The 17,482-nt window shown below is 66.8% G+C and overlaps 3 protein-coding genes across 4 annotated transcripts; all 3 read right to left on the bottom strand.

The window, feature by feature from the left end:
• Window positions 1–3,476: 3,476 nt before the first annotated feature.
• On the bottom strand, window positions 3,477–6,694 carry LOC116799757 (lysosomal acid glucosylceramidase-like). Its single transcript, XM_032713114.1, has 10 exons — window positions 6,378–6,694; window positions 5,870–6,061; window positions 5,649–5,795; window positions 5,415–5,548; window positions 5,162–5,334; window positions 4,824–5,061; window positions 4,458–4,682; window positions 4,182–4,345; window positions 3,895–4,020; window positions 3,477–3,809 (listed from the first exon to the last, which is right to left on the bottom strand). The coding sequence occupies exons 1-10, from the start codon at window positions 6,442–6,444 to the stop codon at window positions 3,707–3,709; spliced, it is 1,569 nt and encodes a 522-aa protein (XP_032569005.1). The 5' UTR covers window positions 6,445–6,694; the 3' UTR covers window positions 3,477–3,706.
• Window positions 6,695–6,860: 166 nt separating this feature from the next.
• On the bottom strand, window positions 6,861–12,533 carry FAM189B (family with sequence similarity 189 member B). 2 transcript variants are annotated; one of them, XM_032713112.1, is made up of 12 exons: window positions 12,315–12,533; window positions 11,679–11,735; window positions 11,416–11,526; window positions 11,128–11,253; window positions 10,935–11,042; window positions 10,595–10,755; window positions 10,396–10,495; window positions 10,228–10,312; window positions 9,563–10,141; window positions 9,276–9,344; window positions 8,633–8,895; window positions 6,861–8,040 (listed from the first exon to the last, which is right to left on the bottom strand). In XM_032713112.1, the coding sequence occupies exons 1-12, from the start codon at window positions 12,531–12,533 to the stop codon at window positions 7,870–7,872; spliced, it is 2,049 nt and encodes a 682-aa protein (XP_032569003.1). In that variant the 3' UTR covers window positions 6,861–7,869. The 2 variants fall into 2 exon arrangements, with proteins under 2 accessions (XP_032569003.1, XP_032569004.1); XM_032713113.1 differs by having other exon boundaries at window positions 9,276–9,341.
• An 810-nt stretch (window positions 12,534–13,343) lies between these two features.
• On the bottom strand, window positions 13,344–16,794 carry SCAMP3 (secretory carrier membrane protein 3). The gene is made up of 8 exons (XM_032712993.1): window positions 16,648–16,794; window positions 16,416–16,535; window positions 16,214–16,334; window positions 16,005–16,133; window positions 15,683–15,842; window positions 15,434–15,535; window positions 15,212–15,329; window positions 13,344–14,634 (listed from the first exon to the last, which is right to left on the bottom strand). The coding sequence occupies exons 1-8, from the start codon at window positions 16,771–16,773 to the stop codon at window positions 14,488–14,490; spliced, it is 1,023 nt and encodes a 340-aa protein (XP_032568884.1). The 5' UTR covers window positions 16,774–16,794; the 3' UTR covers window positions 13,344–14,487.
• Between the last annotated feature and the right edge of the window lie 688 nt (window positions 16,795–17,482).

Here is a 17,482-nt window from a genome sequence, read left to right as displayed (position 1 = left end):
GGGACAGCGACACAGCGCCAGCAGCTCTGCCTGAGTGAAGGCCCCCACCAGCACAGGGAGGTGTTGTGGGGGGAGCTCTGGGACCCCTCCGCAATCCCTGAAGGAAGAGCTGATTCCTTTGTTTTGTCAGTCACAGTCCGGACGAGCCCCTGGGAGTCTGGTAGAGCCCAGGGAAGGTTCGTGACAGCTGCCTGTCCTGCTGGAAACCTCCAACAGCATCCTGGACCACCCACTCACCCCTGCCCACCACCCCGCTGCCCCCACTCTCCCCCAGGAGCTGCCGTGCGTTTGTGTCCAGCGTGGGGAGGGTCCAGGACCTCCAGGTGATATTGGCAAAACGGCCCAGGGTGGCAGAGGGACCCTGCGGGGATGACCACACAGGAGCTGGGGCCATTGCCATTCCCTGCCAAAGGCTTTGGAATTGCTCTCCCCTCCTCAGCAGGTGCTGGGGAAGGTGCCAGCAGTGGCAGCAGTGGCAGCAAGTGGGCGATGCCCCAGCTCCCACGCAAGCAGAGACCCACAGACAGGGACTGGGTTCCCTAACACCAGCCATGCCAGGAGCAGAGCCCAGCTGTGGTGACCAGCTGCTCCAGGAGCACTCCTTGCTCCTCTGAGAGGGACCCTCCAGCCCAGGACAGGGTTGAACTGGGCCAGCTCAGCTGGGCACACAGATCCCACCTGATCTGGGTCCCATCACCCAGGCTGTGCCTGATCCCATGAACATGTGCCCATCACTGCAGGGATGACCTCAGTGTTTCCCCACAGGGGTGGCCCAGGGGACAGAGAGTGGCCACATCCCAACTACAGCTCCCTGGCACAGCTCCAGTGGCCTGGAGTGTCAATGCCCAGGTCAGAGCTCCCCTCCACAGGGTTAAACCGCTCCGTTAGCTCTCCCTGCCCGGGTGGAGCAGCACTTCATGACTAATTTGCTCCTTTCCTGGCATATCAGATGCAGCTCTGGGGCAAGTCAATTCATCAGAGTTCCTCCTGCCCCCAGCACTGCGCTACCACGGGCCCTGCCACGGTCCCACACCTCTGCTGGGAGCTGAGCCACAGGACACCAGCCCCTGCTGCCACCAGAGCTGGGGCAGACGGGGCCGGGCAGCCCCTGGTTCCATCTCACAGGGCAAACAGCTGCCCTGGAAGGGAGCTCCTGGCCCGGTCCTACTGTGTTGTGTATCTCCCACCCCCAAGCGTGATTAAGTTGTCACGCGACTGCTACGCCCAGGCTAATGAGCCCCAGTTTTGGGGAGGGGTTAATAGGTCCTGTGGCCATCAGCCACCTCCCAGCCCGCTTCCAGCCACCTGGGATGTCCCACTCACCCTTTTCTGTCCTGAGGTCCTGCTGAGGGGCCAGAGCCCCCCAGCTGGCTCAGGTCCCTGCAGCTCCTGGAAGCAAAAACACTGCGGAGGCTGCTGGAGCTCATCCTTATCAACATCTGGCTGATAAGAGCGTCCTGCCGAGCAGGAAAAGTGAGACCCAGGGGACGGGCAACGCCTCGCACCACGGAGCCGCTGGCACGGGACATGCTGGGCAGCCCCACCAAACCCCCAAAATCCGCTTCTTGTGGCCGCTCCCCATGCACAGGGGGCTGGTGGGGGTCGCAGGGGCCTCGTTGGCATCGTGTGGCCGCCCTTTGCAGCACACAGGTGGGTTCGTTCCGTGCCAGGGTCGAGGATGTGGGCTCAGAGGAGCTGGTGGAGGAGTCGGGGGGTGAATTTTGGTCCCTTAGTCAGGAGGGTGTGGATGGGGACCCTGGGGACAGTGAGCTGGGCTGAGTCACCTTTATGGGCATCACAACTCCGTAAACACCGAGGCCAAAGAGCCTCAGTGTGGCATCACAGCAGTTCCTTCCCTGCAGCTCATTCCCTGCAGCGGGACCCCAGCCCGGAACATGGAGGGACACAGACTTTAGGGTGGTCACTGGTGCCAGGCCAGTTCCTGGGGGGCCCCAACAGCCCCCAGCCACTGTGAGCCCCAAACAAGGCAAGGCTTTGCACCAGAATTAATGAGCCAAGCCCAGCCAAGCCTAGGACTCGCCCCCGCTCCGTTTATCCCAGAGCTGCTCTGTCCTTCAGAGCCGAGCACAGGGACGAGGGCACGTGGACCAGGGTGATTCAGCATCTGGCCACCAGCTGTTAGGACCAGGGCAGGTTAGTAAGAAGAAGGTGAAGGAGCAGCCCTGCACCAGGAGCAGGGTGTTGGAAGCAGGATGCTGGGAATGGGACACTGGGAGTGGGACGCTGGGAATGGGATGCTGGGAGCAGGACACTGGGAGTGGGCCTCACTCTAGTTATGATCCTGGAGAAATATTTCCCTCTTGTGGACAAACACAAACAGCCTCGGGGCAGGAGCAGGGTGCTCTCCCCAGGACTCCTCCTGGAGTTGCAGGGTCCCAGGGCTCCTCCCCTGGAGCAGTGTCGCTGTGGCACCGCGGTGCAGGATGTCCCAGGGTGACTCTGTCACGCACGGACCCTGCCTGGGCCGTGCCCAGCCCACGCAGCATCGGAGTTGTCAGCCCTGACAGCACCCCCGGGCACATCCCACCCCCGCAGATCAGCCCGGGGGCCCGGCCACCCTCCTCGCCCTGCAATTGTGACCTCCCTGCCCTAATCCCCTGCTCCCACGCCCTGCCAGCTCCCTCCCTCCTTCCTGGGTGGACCCACTCTCAGCACCCACTCCTGGCCCTGGGCCCGCTTGCTCAAGCTGCCCCAGCTCCGTGGTGGGTGCTGAGCCCCTGGTGCTCCCCCCCTCTCCTCTCCCCAGGGGGGACCCCTCTGCCCAGTCCCCACAGGGGCACAGCTCATGCTCCAGGCAGGGTTGCTGCAGCCTGGCCAGCATCCCTGTCCTGGCAAAGCCCCAGGAGCAGCTGGCAATGCCAGAGCCAGCTGGGACCCTGAGCCCTCCACGCCGCAATGCCTCTGGAACTGGCTCAGCCTCCAGCCCTGACCCTGGGAGCATCCTGGGCTGGGAAAAACATGATTCACACACCCCCTGGGCCGGCATTGGGTTGTGAGTAGCTCCAGCTTGGCAGGAAAAGCATGGAAAGCTGAACCTTGACTGCAACCCCTGCCCAGACCTTCCATCAGAGGGGTGTCCAGGTGTTTTGTTCCTGCTTCTGCTCCTGCTCCAGCATCCAGAGCACCTGTGTGCCAGGTGAATCCTGAGCCACTTGCCAGGTCCTAAAACCTGTCCCCAAAGGCACTGGAAGAGCACCTGGGCTCTGCCCAGCCCCTGCCAGGCAGCGCATGCTTGGAACTGGGAGGAGACTGGGAGCACCCCCTGGCACAGTGAGCTCCACAGGGAGCTGTGGGGGGCAGAGGGGGAGCAGGGAGAGGGGCTGCCCCGTGGGGTTCCAGCTGCTCCATGCTGCTCTCCGTCCTCCTGCGGGCTCCATGCCCGGGTGGCACCCAGCCACAGTGCCCAGGAGCAGGGGAGGGACCCGGACATTTCTCTCCCAGCCGCAGACACCGAGGCAGCTTCACCGTTTAATGCCAGAACAGCAGAACACAGCGCTCACAGCCTGTGGGGTCTCCACCCTGAGGGGCACCGGTGCCCCCGGCCCTCCTGCCACACGCACGGCGTCCCCGGCCCGGCTCACTCCAGGTTCCGAGGAATCGCTCCCCCCGGCCCGAGCCCGCGGGCAGCTGGGGCCGCACGTCCAGCCCGGCTGCGTCCGGCGCGTCCACGGGTGTCCTGGCCCCGTCACTGCCGCTGCCACACGTAGGTCTGGATGGAGTTGGCCGGAGCCACGGCGGAGATGAGGCCGACGGTGTCGGCCAGCCCGAAGGAGATGTCCTGGGGGGAGCTGTGGAGGGAGAGCAGAGGGGGTCAGAGGTGCAGCACCCACTGGTGCACAGAGCCCACAGCAGGGGCTGGGCTGTGTCACTCACCGGTTCAGCACCACCACCACCACGGCGCCGTCGGGGCGCAGGAAAGCCGCGTGCTCCAGCTCTGTCTTCTTGGACTCTTTGGAGGTAACAAGCCCCACGCGCTGGGAGCCCTCAGGAATGAACTTACTGCACAGACAGAAGCAAGAAGCAACCTCAGGGAGGGAGTCAGCTCCCAGGAGAGCTCCTCTCCCACCAAACCTGCCCCGCTGTCCTCCTGACGAGCTGCTGCGATGATGGAGCTGAAGACCAGGCAGGTGGATGCACGTCAGGGGTCCCAACCCACCCACCTGAAGTGCCCCACGTGGTAGAACATGGGCTGTTTGTAGAAGATGCCTTCACTGCTGTCCACGATGATGGGACTGTCCACATAGTTTTTGACCCAGTTGGGGCCCCCCTCCAGGTCCAGAGCCAGGTTCCAGTCGGTCCAGCCAGTCACAAAGTGGTTCAGGTTCTGCAACAGGACAGCCCACACATGTGCCCAAGGAGCAGGGTGCCGAGGGGAGAGGGAGCACGCTGGCAGCCCTTCCCAAGGCCCATCACATGCAGTGATGCAGGGGCCTCACCGTCAGGATGCTGTGGCTGTACTGGTTGCCCCGGTCCCAGCAGCCCAGGATCACATCCCGCTCCCAGAAATGGGCTCCGATGGATGCCTCCGTGGCCAGGATGAAGTAGTCAGGGAAGAGCTCATGAGTGGGCAACACTGTGTCCTGTATGGGACCGATGAAGTCCAGGTACCAGTGGATGCCGATGCCATGGACATAACGAGCTGCCTCTTCATCCTCCAGCACCTGGTGGGGAGAAGAGTTGGTCCTGTGGGGCAGAGCCAGTGCCCCAACCCTTGCACAGCGGGACGGAGCGGCCAAGCCCCCCGTGGGCATGTGGGGCTCTGCCCCGGCTCTGTGTGCCAGCCCATCCCTGCCCACACTCACCACTCTGGCCCAGTGCGGGAGGTGGAGCCGGTTGTCGTCCAGGATGATGAGCTGGACGTGGCGGTGGGAGCTGTTGGCCAGCGCCGGGCCCAGGTCACGGGCGATGAAGTCCCGCTGCTGCTCGGCCGTGAAGCCCAGGCACTGGAAGGGGTAGTTGTTGATCAGCCCGGCCGTGGGCTCATTCTCTGCTGTCACCGCCCAGAAGGTCAGGTTGTGCTTGGCGTATTCATCCAGGAACCTGGTGAGGAGGGCAGGGGTGAGCCACGAGGGGTCCTCAGTGCCACCAGTGAGGGACCCCCGGGTATCACCCCTGTCCCCTCACCCTGGGTGCTCCTCACCGTACGAAATAGTTGGCCCAGGTCTTGTGGTACTTGTCCCCCGCCTGCCCCTTCAGCGTCCCCTTCCCTATGTAGGACTCGCTGGTCTTCATCCAGGTGGGGGAGGTCCAGGGGCTGGCGTAGAGCGACAACGGCCGCTTGCTCATGGCCATAGCTCGGTGCAGGACAGGGATCTGCAGGAGGGGGTGGAGGGACTGGCTCAGCTGAGCCCCCTGAGGTCCCCCATCCCATCCTGTTCCCTCCCACTGCTCGCCTTCAGCTTGGTGTCCTCATCCCGCAGGCTGAAGTGCTTCAGCTCATAGTCATAGGGAACGTCGTCGTAGGTGTAGGCGTGGAGGGAGAAGTCACAGCTGGCCATGGGGAGCCGGACGAGGTTGTACTCCAGCCCTGCCGTGCACAGGGGTGGCAGTGGGACATGAGGACTCCAAAACCTGCCGGCACCCAGGGTCCCTGCTGCCATCCTACCTGTCTCCCCACGTGTTCTCACCTTCCTCAGAGAAGTACGAGCGCAGCAGGTGATCCTGCACCTTTTCCGGCAGGGATAGGATGTTGATGGCGGCTGCGTCGGTGACGGAGCCACCAAAACCCTTCACCCTCTGGAACCGCTGCGTCGTGTCCAGGGTAAGGACAACGTCTGCAGGGAGGGGAGCCCAGTGTGACAGTGGGTCACAGCGGGGTCCACCCCATCCCTGCCAGCTGCGGCGGTACCTGGGGCGCAGAGTCTGCGCCGAAACCTCCCCTTGCTCTGCTCCAGCCTCTTGCCGGCCTTGCTGCTCTCGTACTTGACGTAGGAGCCGGGGGGTGGCAGGACCAGGGGGTCCAGCGTGTCGCAGTACGTGGCGTTGCAGACACAGACCATGGCATCGCGGCCAAAGTACTTGGGGTTGCAGGGCCGGGCGCCTGGGGGGCACGGGAGGGTGATGGGGGCAGCCTCGGGGATGTGTCTCTGCCAGCTCTCCCACCTGCCCCAGGGTGATACCGCTGCCCCCGTGCTCCACATCCCGGCACCTCCCGGCCACCGAGCTCCACGCTGCCTCTGGGTGCCCAGACACTCCCGGGCATCCCCGGACGCCGGACAGCCGCGGGTATTCCCTCTCCTCTCCTCCCCCCCCCCGCTCCGGTCCATCGGGCACCCCCAGTCCACCGGGCACCCCCAGCCCTCCCGGGTACCCCTGTCTCCTCCACCCACCGGGCACTCCCGGTCCCCTCCGCTCACCTGCGGCCCGGTGCGCGGCCAGCAGCACCATCACCAGCCGCCAGCACAGGGCACCGGTGGCCCGCATGGCCCCGCCGCTCCCGCTGCGCTCGGAGCCGGCCCCGCACCACCGGGCCCGCCGCCGGCCTCGCCTTTAAGGGCGTCCGGGACGCCCGGGACGCCCGTCCCGCCCACACCCGGGGCGCCGCTGCAGGAGCGGCACCGGCTCTGGGCGGGCCCGGCCCCCCGCCCTTCCCGGCGCCGGTACCGGGGCGGAGGAGCGGGGGGGAACCGCAGGGGCACGGGGCCGCTCAGCCCCCCCGGGACGCGCAGGTGGTCCCAGCCACGGACCCGGTGCCGCTCCCCGTGCCCCGCGCTGCCTCCCCCCGCCCCGACGGCACCGGGAAAATCGGGAAAACGGGAAACCGGCGCCCCGTGACCGGTCAGCTGATCGCCCGCCCCGCCCCGTCCCGCCCGCCCCGTGACACCGGCCCCACGGCCCCGTGGGCGGCGGCGACCACCTTTTATTCGGTCTCTAGCGAGGGGCAGCGGCCGCGGGACCGGCCCCGCAGCGCGGCCCGGGCGCAGCCGGGCGGGGACGGGGGGAACGGGCACGGCCAGCGCGGGGCACCGGCAGCGGCACCGGGAACGGCACCGGACGGGGCGGGGCGGCTGGAGAGGGGACAGGCATGGCAGTCCCAGGTTACGGGCACGGCTGGCACAGGGGACCGGGGACCAGGCCAGCACAAGGGACAGGTGAGGGGACAGGCAAGGTCATCCTGGGGTACAGGCACGGCTGGCACAGGGAACTGGGGAACAAGCCAGCGTGGCCAGCACAAGAGACAGGGCAGGGGACAGGCACGGCCAGGGCAGGGGACAGGGCAAGGGACAGGCATGGCTGTCCCAGGGCACAGGCACGCCTGGTACAAGGGGATAAGGCAGGAGACAGGCATGGCCAGCACAGGGGACAGACATGGCCATGCCAGGGTACAGGCACGGCTGGCACAGGGGAGGGGGTACGGCCGGTGTGTGGGACAGGCACAGCCAGAACAGGGGACAGGGCAGGGGACAGGCATGGCCATCCCAGGGAACAGGCACAGCTGGCACAGGGGACGGGGCAAGGGACAGGCATGGCGCCAGCACAGGGGACAGGGCAGGGAACAGGCATAGCCATCCCAGGAGACAGGCACTGGGGACAGGGCAGAGGACAGGCATAGCCATCCCAAGAGACAGGCACTGGGGACAGGGCAGAGGACAGGCATAGCCATCCCAAGAGACAGGCACTGGGGACAAGGGAGGGCACAGTCACCACTGTCTCAGCCCCCCAGCAGACATCCCAGGGGACCAGCCCCTCGCCCCGGCCCTGCCTGGGGAAAGGGCCAGCAGAGTCCCAGGGGCCACGGCGCAGGGCCCAGCCCCACCGGGGCAGAAGAAATGTCCAAGCAATGTCCAGGGCCGGGCCCAGGGTGGGACCCCTTCTCTAGAGCAGGGGGTCCCCACGGGGGCTGCGCCCTCAGAGCGCGCTCTCCTTGCAGGCCCCGCTGAGGCTCCGGGGGCGGCTGCGCTCCAGCCGGCGCGCGGACAGGAGCCGGCGCAGGGACGAGGTGGAGCTCAGGTCCCCGCAGCTCTGCAGGTGGATTCCTTCGTGGGGCCGCTCCACGCCCGGCCAGGCACTCCAGGGAACCTGCAAACCCATGGGGATGGGCTGGAGCCGTGGGACTGACACCCCTGCCCGTGGAACCCTCTCGTGCTCACACCACCCCCCTCTGAGCTCGCAGCCCCCACGCTCCAGTTCATCCAGGCGGCACACGGGGCAGGAGGGCAGAGGTGACAGGGATGGCAGAGGCGGGCATCACACGCCCAAGGTGGCATTTGGGACAGGCTCGTTCCCGTCAGGGCCTCCCGGGCTGTGCAAGGTGTCAAACCTCCCGTAAGCCCGAGTTGTCAGAATGTGCCTCTGGGTGCGGTGACTCAGGAGCAAAGACAAATCCCTTGCGACAGGCACGATTTTCCCACTCCTAACTCTGCTGGGGATCAAGGGAAAGGAGCTGCTCCCCAGGAAGGGCTGGGAAAGGGCAGTGCCGTGGGAAGGAGGCTCTGCCTGCAGCCGAAGTGCTGACAGCGTGAGTACCTGGCAGGGGAAGGGGCACCTGGCAGGAGAAGGGAGGCCAGGGTGGTGGGGGTACTAGTGGGGACCAGAGGGAGGGAGAGGGTGTGGATGGGGCTTCTCTAGGGAGAAGGAGTCACCCCTGTCACCTGCGGCTGCCAGAACCCACCTGTTTGTGCCCCTGGAAGCTGTACCCAGGCACCTCCACCCCGGCTGCCGGGCTGCGCTTGGGTCTCTGCAGGAACCTGGCCACCAGCCCGCGGGTGCCACGGCAGCCCTTGAGGTCCCCCAGGGAGCGGGTCGTGGTCTTTGACAGCTGCTCTGTCACCTTCTTGCAGGGTGGCAGCTTGGTCTTGCCCACTGAGCCGGCCCGGAGCAGCAGCGGGGAGTCACAGTGGGAACGGCGGAGCAGGCAGGCCTCGGAGCACAGCCCTGCGGGGACACCACTGTCAGAGCCAGGACACTGCTCCTGAATGGCCCGTCCCTGTCCTCAGACCCGGGACACTGCCCTGATGGACCTGTCTCCATCCTCAGACCCCAGGACACTGCTCTGACAGACCCATCCCTGTCCCCAGACCCAGGACACTACTCTGACAGACCTGTCCCTGCCCTCAGACCCCGGGACACTGCTCATGGCAGACCCGTCCGCACAGTCCCTGGGGTCATGGTGTCTCCCCTCGCCAGCCAGTGGGAGCGGTCCCACAACAAGTCTTCATTGTTCCAGCCCCAGCAGGATGAGCCCAATCCCCAAAGGGCTGCAGAAACACTCCCCCCACCCCTGTGTCTATCCCAGTACATCCCAGTGCCCTGACCTGTATCGGCGGAGGAGTCAGACACGGTGTCCTCCAGTGCTTTGGTATAAAGTACTTCCCTGAAATCTGCTGGGAGCAGAGAGAGCCCTCAGGCTTCGGCAGCTGTGTGGACCCCAAGCTGCACCACCCCTTCCCCAGCACCCTCCCGCTGCCCCCATTCCTCCCCGCCCACCTCAGCCTGGCTCCAATCCCACGGGGCCGCGGAGAAACGCAGCCAAACCCTGCGGCACATCCCGGGGCTGCCCCGAACAGACCCTGCCACACGCACCTTGGTCATTGCCACCTACCAGCATGGCCAGCCAGAGGGACGCCTGGGTCACTGTGGGACCTCAGCAGCGGGCACGGGGCCAGCCCCGGGGCCGGGGACGAGGGGCACGAGGTCTCGCTGTTGCGCCGGGGGTGGCCCGGGCGCCCGGCGCCGGGGTCCGTGGGGCGGCCGCCCCCCCGCCCCTGCAGCGAGCCCTTGTCCTTGAGCCGCACCTCGGGGAAGCAGGGCCCGGCGCAGCGCGCCAGCCCCGCCAGCCGGTTGCAGCTGTGGGTGACGGCTCCCCCCACCAGGACACCGTCGTGGCCGGGCTCCGCCGTGGAGCAGGAGTAGGAGCGCTCACCCCGCGCGCGGGGCTGGGGGGTCTCCTCGAAGGGGCCCTGCAGGCCCAGCGTGGGGCTGCGGGCGTGGTGGCTGCACTGCACACAGTCCACGCTCAGGCAGTAATCGGCGCGGCTGCGCTGGATGGAGCGGAACAGCACGTAGTCGACGGAGCGCATGGAGCCCTGCAGCTCCAGCAGGCACGAGTCCTCCGAGGGGCTGCTGTCCCCGGGGATGTCCATGATCTCGGACATGATCAGGGAGCCGCTGTCCATGGACACTGCGAGGAGCAGAGGGGCGCCGGTGAAGGGCTGCAGGGAAGGGCCGGTCCCCCCCGCAGCCCCTGTGCCCGTGGGGAACACTCACCTTCTCCACTGAGCACGATGGAGGGGACACGGTCGCAGGTGCAGGCGTGTGAACCCTCTGTCAGCTGTGAGTCATACAGGGTGGCCTGTGGGGCAACACGCTCAGGGCTCGGCCGAGCAGGAGCCCACCCTGCCTGGTCTCCCCTGTCCGCAGCCCCCCGGCCCCCACCTGGCTGTCCCCCCGCAGCCCCATCACGGTCTCGTAGGATGGGGGGAAGTCAGTCGGGTAGAGGGGCACGGGGCTGTCCATGGAGCCGTTGTAGGTGATGCTGCAGAGGCAAGAGCAGCAAAGACACATCTGGTGGGACAAGCCCTGCCTGGGGGCACACAGACCCCCGTGCTCCACCAGCCTCGCCCTCAGGTGGTACCTCTGTGCGTCTGTCTCGGAGCTGCAAGTGTACTCAGGTGGGTAGTAGGGGGGTGGTGGCACTGGGGGCACGAACTCCTCGAAGTCCATCATGCTCTGCAGGAAGGTGTCAGGGGGGGACGTGCATTCCAGCGTCACAGAGCTCGAGCGCTGCGGGACCAGCTGCAGGCAGAAGGGAGAGCTGGAACTCCCCTGCCCAGAGATCCAGCAAGGGATGCACATTCTGGGCTTTAATCTGCACAAGAACAGGGCCAAGTCCTGTCCTGGCACTCTGGGTTCCCCCCAGCCTGGGAGCACTGCTCCCCAGCCCTGTCTGTTCCCGGACCAGGGCTGGTTCTCACCACATGGACGATGTCGAGGGAGAAGATGCGGATGCAGCAGACGACAGCAGAGAGTGTGCAGATGACGGTGGAGAAGACGGTCAAGCCGCAGACACTGAAGAGGAGGTCCTGGGGAGCAGTGGGGTGAGCTGCAGAGGCCACAAAGCACGGTGGGGTGCACAGCCGCTCCCCTTGTCCCCCCCTGGATCCCCACCTTGAGCGCCACGCGGATGCTCCGGCAGTTGGGGTTGGGGAACATGGTCAGCATCTCGCTCTGTTGGCTGCAGGAGGCGGGCGGGGGCTCCGAGCGGGCCTGGCAGCAGACACACGAGTCCCTCTCCTGGCGACAAGGAACACCATGAGGGACCTCCCGCGAGAGCCACCGGCACGTCCCGCCCCAGACCCCGGCTCTGCAGCTCCCCCTGTCCCCAAGCCCTGCAGCGAGGGACGAGCTGAGCGCGGAGGCCCGGGGGACTCCGGGGCTGCCCCCGCTCAGCCTCACCCTCTCGCAGGCCTCCAGGGACTTCACCAGCTGCGCGTTCTGACAGGACAGGATGGAGCCAGCCAGGCTCAGCATGACGCCCAGCACCGACAGCAGCGTGAAGAAGGCGATCTGCAGCGGGAGGAGAGGGGCTGCCGGCCACGCAGGGCTGCGGAGCAGGGAGCCGACACACACGGCTGCAGGGGCACGAGGGGCTGCTCGGCCTCCCCATCCTGGACTTCCCCACATGCGGACGGGGTGTCCCCCCCGCCCCCGACACCTACCACCAGGGTGAACGGCCGCTTCCAGGAGACGATGCCGACGAGCCCGGACAGCGCCAGCTGCAGACGCACAAACCCCGGGGTGAGGGTAGGGAGGGGTCTCTGCCAGGCAATGGGGCCCTGAGCAGCCCCTGCCCACGGGCAGAGCCCCCCCCGATCCCTGGGGGGCCCATAGCCAGCCCAGGAGCAGCAGGGCCGGAGTGGCAGCCCTGGGAGAAGCAAGCTGGGAGAAACTGCTGATTCAGGGCCTGGGGGCTGCGGGCAGCTCCGAACGGGGCAGCAAACCCGGGCCACGATCCGAGCTGCAGGGTCACCGCGGGGGACCCCGGGTCCTGCCCTCCCCCCAGTACACAGCAGGTAGAGCAGAGCCCCCCTCGCTGTCCGGCCCCTGCCCTGCCACCACTGTGCTGCCCCTCCTTGCAAACCTCAACGCGTTCCCCGACAGCCCCTGCTCGGGGGTCCCCATCCCTCACAGAGTCACCCTGGGGGACACCTTGGGATTCTCCCACAATGCACCGCGGCAGCTACGGGCAGAGGGTGGGGGAGCAGCGGGGCTGCTCTCCCCTGGGACCGGCGGCAAGCTCGGCCCCCGGGGAGCCGTGCGGCCCCCTCCCCGCACCGCGCCGGCCCCGCACTCACCGAGAAGCCGGCCCAGGACGGGCAGGAGTGCCGGATCTTGGTGGAGGGCGTGATGGTGGCCGCTACCAGGCTGAAGGTGACGATGAGGACGCCCAGGATGGCTTGGATGAGGCCCAGGACCAGCAGGACCTGCAGCCAGGTGCGCTGGAGCCGGAGGTGGGTGAGGCTGCGGGAGCTGCGGCCGGTCAGCGAGCGGCTGGAGTTGGTGGGGGAGGGCATGGCCGCGGCGGGCGGCGGCTCGGGGCCGGCCCCGGAGCCCCGGGGCAACCGGCGGCACCGCGCCAGGACCGCGAGGAGCGGGAGCGGCCGCTCTGCGGGAACGGGCCGGGCTCCACCTTTCGCCTCCCGAAGGATGCTGACGGCGGCTCTTCCCTGCCCCCGCGGGGGGGGCTCGGGCAGCGCCCACGGCCACGCGCGGCCGGGGCCGCCAGAAGCTCCGCGGAGAACAGAACCGGCCTCACCGGGGCCGGCCTAGAGCCGCCGGCCGGAGACAGAGCGCGGCCCCGGGGCCGCCGCCTCCTCCTCCTCCTCCTCACTGACCGTCGGTGGAGCGCCGGGCCCCCGCCGGGGGATCATCCCGCCCCGCGGGGGCCGAGAGCCGCCGCCCGGGACGCGGCCCCCGGGGCAGCGCCAGCAGGCGGGAGCCGCGGTCCGCACCGGAGCATCCTCCGCGGGCGGCGGGCGCACGGCCAGGTCCCGCTGCCGGTACCGGCGGGCGGCTACCGGTGGGCTGCCCGTCCCGCGCCCCGCAGCCCCCGGCGGGGTCGCCGAGCCGGCGGGAGGCTGCGGGCGAGCATCGCCCCCTCCGCGAGCGCCCGTGGCCGCGGCTGGAGGCGGGCGGCGAAGCGCCGGGAGCTGCGGGGACGGTCCCGCACCCTCCGGCGGCTGCTCGACCGCGCCCGCCCCCGGGGCCGCCCCTGCGCAGCACGACGGGAGCTGTAGTTCGTGTCCCCCCCACCCCCGCACCGCCACCGCCGGGAGCTGCGACACCGGCCCCGGCGCTCCCCCCACCCCGGTCAGCGCACGGAAGCACAGAGTGAAACTTCATTTATTCCTTAAATAAACCCGGAGGCGGTCGGGGGCGGCACACGGGGGGCAGCAGGGGGGGCGGGGACCCCCACGGGACCCCCCACCACAGCAGGACGGGGCCGAGCCGCAGGCACCGGCCCCCAGAGCTGAAGGCACGAAGCCTCTCGCCAGCCCCGGAGCTGCAGGGACAAACCGGGAGCGTCCGAGAGGAGATGGGGCAAAGCAGAATGCATGAGACCTGTCCTGGGGACCCCCGGGGACAGAGGGCAGGTAAGGGGAACACAGGCACTGGCTCAGTCCCCGAGGAGGGTGAAGGCCTTGGGTGAAGGCTGCTGGGGGGAATGAGGGGGTCACAGTCCCTGGGGTGGGTGAGGAGGGGGTGGGGGGAGCTGTTCACCCCTCCCTGGAGCCACAGTAACACCAGGGCCGCTCCTCAGCACCCAGCCTGGTTTTGGGGTCCACAGGGGGCACGTGGGCTAAAGGCAGGAGCCCCACCAGCAGCATGTGCCCGAGCACTGCCTGTCCCAGCCCTGCTCTCCTCAGCCTGGAGAGAGGGAAAGGACAGGGAAAGGGACAGGACAAGAGGGACAGGACACCCTGGGGACAGCACCGGCCCCATCCCACTGGAGCAAGCCCTGGGGGGAAGAGGGGGATGATGTTCTTGGCAGAGCACAGGGTCCTGTATCACAGGGAAAGGCAGGCAAAGGGAAGAGCCTCAGGACCGGGCACAACGAGGGGCCCTCCACGCCCCAGGGCACACAGGTGTCACCACCAGGCAGGGGCACAGGAGAGCCCAGGGAAGGCGAGCGGCAGTTCCAGTCCCTGTCACACATCTGGAGGAGGCTCGTGCTGGAAGGGAGGATGATGGCAGGCGCAGGGCTCGGCCTCGGCACCACCCACCCCGCTCCCCCCAGTGCGCCGAGGGGGAGAGGGACCAGCGCAAACCAGGAACAGCCTCTGTCCGTGAGGGAAAGGGGGTTCGAGCAGCAGACGATTCAGGCACCAGCACTTCCAAGCCGGGATGAGGCAGCCTCTGACAGCCGATGCGGGCGCGGGGGATCCACCGAAAGTGCAACTCGGATTCTCCTCTTCCCCGGGAAGAGCCCCCGCGCGTGCCGGGGAGGCAGGGCCGGCGCCCGCCCGGCTACGGCGCGCGGAAGGCGCTGGTGGCGGCGCCCGCGGCAGCGTTGGCCGCGGCCGTGCGCACGGCCTGGTTGGAGAACACCCCGGCCGCGAACTCCTCCTGGGCCTTCTGGAAGCTGGCGCCCGTCCGGCGGTACAGGGAGTGGATCTGGAAGGGTCAGGGGGTCAGGGGGGGGCTCCAGTGACACCCCAAACCTGTCCCCCTCCCCGCAAAGGCCACCACTTTATCCCTTTAAAGATATTACTTTACCTCTTTAGAGATACTACTTTCTCTCTGAAGTAGCATCTTTGAAGATACTACTTTATTTCTTCAACGATGCTACTTTATCTCTCCAAAGACACTACTTGCTCTCTCCAAAGACACTACTTGCTCTCTCCAAAGGCTATTACTTTATCTACTTTATCTCTATTCCAAAAACAAAACCACCATTTGTTTCAATCATCTTTCCAAAACTCTTGTTAAGTGATTAGCTCTAAGTCTTCCCTAACTGAGCTCGCTAACACCTGTGTTTACACATTTTTGGGATTTTTTTTTTTCATTCTGCTTGCCCATTTCCTCTTGCTTTTATTGCAGTGGTCTCAGAGATCTGAACCACGCAAACAAGACCTGAGAGACGTGCAGCACTGTCAGGCGCTGTAGAGGAAGACAAAAGCCACCCAAATTCAGCCTCCCTGGCACTCACTTCAGCTCAAGTGTGGCTATGGGAAGAAGTGTCCCAACGCACCTTTTTCAGCATAATGATGCCCAGCACAGCCACTGCCGTGAAGGACAAGGCCACCAGGATCATCATCACCGCCACAGCCGTGTTCGTCCGCAGCGCTATCAGGCTCAGGATCCAGCCACTGCAAAAACAAGAGCCTGCTCTTGCCCCCAGAGTTCCCTCTTCCCCACCCTCCTCCCGCCTTGCCAGGGTCCTGGGCCAGCCTGGGGTCAGCACACGGCTCACCTGAATCCCCAGTTTGGGATGCCAATGGCCTGCAGCACGTACATCACATTCTGGGCAAAGAACACGAAGAAGAAGACAAAGAAGTTGAAGGAACTGTCGCTCCTGGGAGGAAGAGACAGGCAAAGTTAGGCTGCAGGGAAAGAGCTCTTAAAAATTCCTTAGAGCAGGGGGACAGCGTGGAAACACCACATCCCGCAGAGCCAGAGGCCCCAGGGAGCTGCAGCAGGTACCCCCAGCTCGGGCACACACCTGAAAGCTTTGTACATGGGCCGGTACCAGCAGACAAAGGAACAGGGCGTGTAGAGCAGAGCCCAGAGGATGGAGAGGCCAAACCCGGACCCGGACGAGGGATCCACGCAGAACCAGGCCAGTGAGGACAGGAAGTTCAGGAAGAGGGTGATGGTGCTGGCTGAGGGACAGGACAGCGCTCAGGAGCCTGTGGGGCTCACCCCACCCCACCCCAGACCAGGCACCACCCGCTCATCCCAATTTTCCCCAGAGCAACAGCACAGGACACTCATTTCCCTGCTCCCTCCCTGGGTCTGTCCCGAGATTCCCGGGCTGCACTCACCCATCCAGAGGTAGTACATGGTGGTAACGGTCTTCTGGAAGTCAGCAGGGATCTCGACAGGGATGTCCTGGTAGAAGCAGGGCTTCACGGGGCAGAAGGACGGCAGCGGGGGCCAGTTGTTGAGCCTCGCTGCGGAGGGAAGGGGGTGAGGAGGGAGGGCGGCTCCGAGGTGGGGGGCCGCCCCTCCCTGGCCCCGCGGCCACACTCACTCTGTGACCCGCCGAGGGCCGCGTTCTGCAGCTCCCGCTCCCGCCGGTCCAGCTCCTCCGCTTTCCGGTTCAGCTCCTCCTGCCGCTTCAGCAGCTCCGCCGTGGCGGCGGCGGCCGAGGCCTGGGCAGGGGGGGACACAGACCCTGGGCTCCCGCCGCCGCCCCCCGGGTGTCCCCGGCCCGGCGGCGCCTCCCCCCGTACCTGCGAGCCGTAGGAGCCGTAGTTGCGGGGCTCGGTGGGACTCGCCTTCCGCGGGGGCTGCGCGGCCGCCGGGACCGGGGGCGGCGGGGCCACCGACGGCGTCTGGAACGGCGGCGGAGGCTGCGGGGGGAGAGGGGAGCGGTGAGGCCCCGGGAAAGCGCTCCGGTCCCCGGGAATGGCCCCAGTCCACCGGGAAGGCCCCGGGCAGGCCCCGGTCCTCCCGAGCGCTCACCGCGTCGCTCTCGAAGGGGTTGTATCCGTCCAGCGCGGCTCCGGGACGCGGCTGCAGCGCCGCGGGGTCCTGGAAGGGGTTGTCGTCCGGGAGCACGGCAGGGCCGCCGCCGCCGCGCTGGGCCATGGCGGGACCGGGGACGGGGACCGGGGAACCGGGACCGGGGGCCGGGAGCGCGCGCGGGACCCGCGGGAGCGGCGCCGCCGCCGCCGCCTCAAGCCACGCCCCCCTGCCGCGCGCCGATTGGGCCGCGCCGCGCAGTGACGTCACCGTGGAGCTCCCCGCCCGGCGCCGCAGGGAGCCACTGCGCACGCGCCGGGCGGGGCTGCGCACGTGACGCGCGGCCACGTGTCTCTGTGTGTGTGTGTGTGTGTGTCTGTGTGTGTGTGTGTGTCTGTGTGTGTGTGTGTGTCTGTGTGTCTGTGTGTGTCTGTGTGTGTGTCTGTGTGTGTGTCTGTGTGTCTGTGTGTGTGTCTCTGTGTCTCTGTGTGTGTGTGTTTGTGTGTGTCTGTGTGTCTCTGTGTCTCTGTGTGTCTGTGTGTCTGTGTGTCTCTGTGTGTGTGTGGCTCTGTGTGTGTGTGTGTGTGTCTGTGTCTGTGTCTGTGTGCCTGTGTGTGTGTCTGTGTGTGTGTCTGTGTGTGTCTCTGTGTCTGTGTGTGGCTCTGTGTGTGTGTGTGTGTGTGTGTCTCTGTGTGTGTGTGCGTCTGTGTGTGTCAGTGTCTCTGTGTGTGTGTGTGTGTGTGTGTGTGTGTGTCCCGGGGTCACGTGAGGCGCATCCCAAAACCTCCCAAATCCCCCCCCACACACACATGCCACCCCCCTTCACCCCTCCCAC

This window comes from Chiroxiphia lanceolata, chromosome 29 (assembly GCF_009829145.1).
Source record: "Chiroxiphia lanceolata isolate bChiLan1 chromosome 29, bChiLan1.pri, whole genome shotgun sequence".
Taxonomy (NCBI): domain Eukaryota; kingdom Metazoa; phylum Chordata; class Aves; order Passeriformes; family Pipridae; genus Chiroxiphia; species Chiroxiphia lanceolata.
The sequence above is the reverse complement of the archived record's forward strand: the minus strand, read 5'-3'. Positions and strand labels throughout refer to the sequence as shown.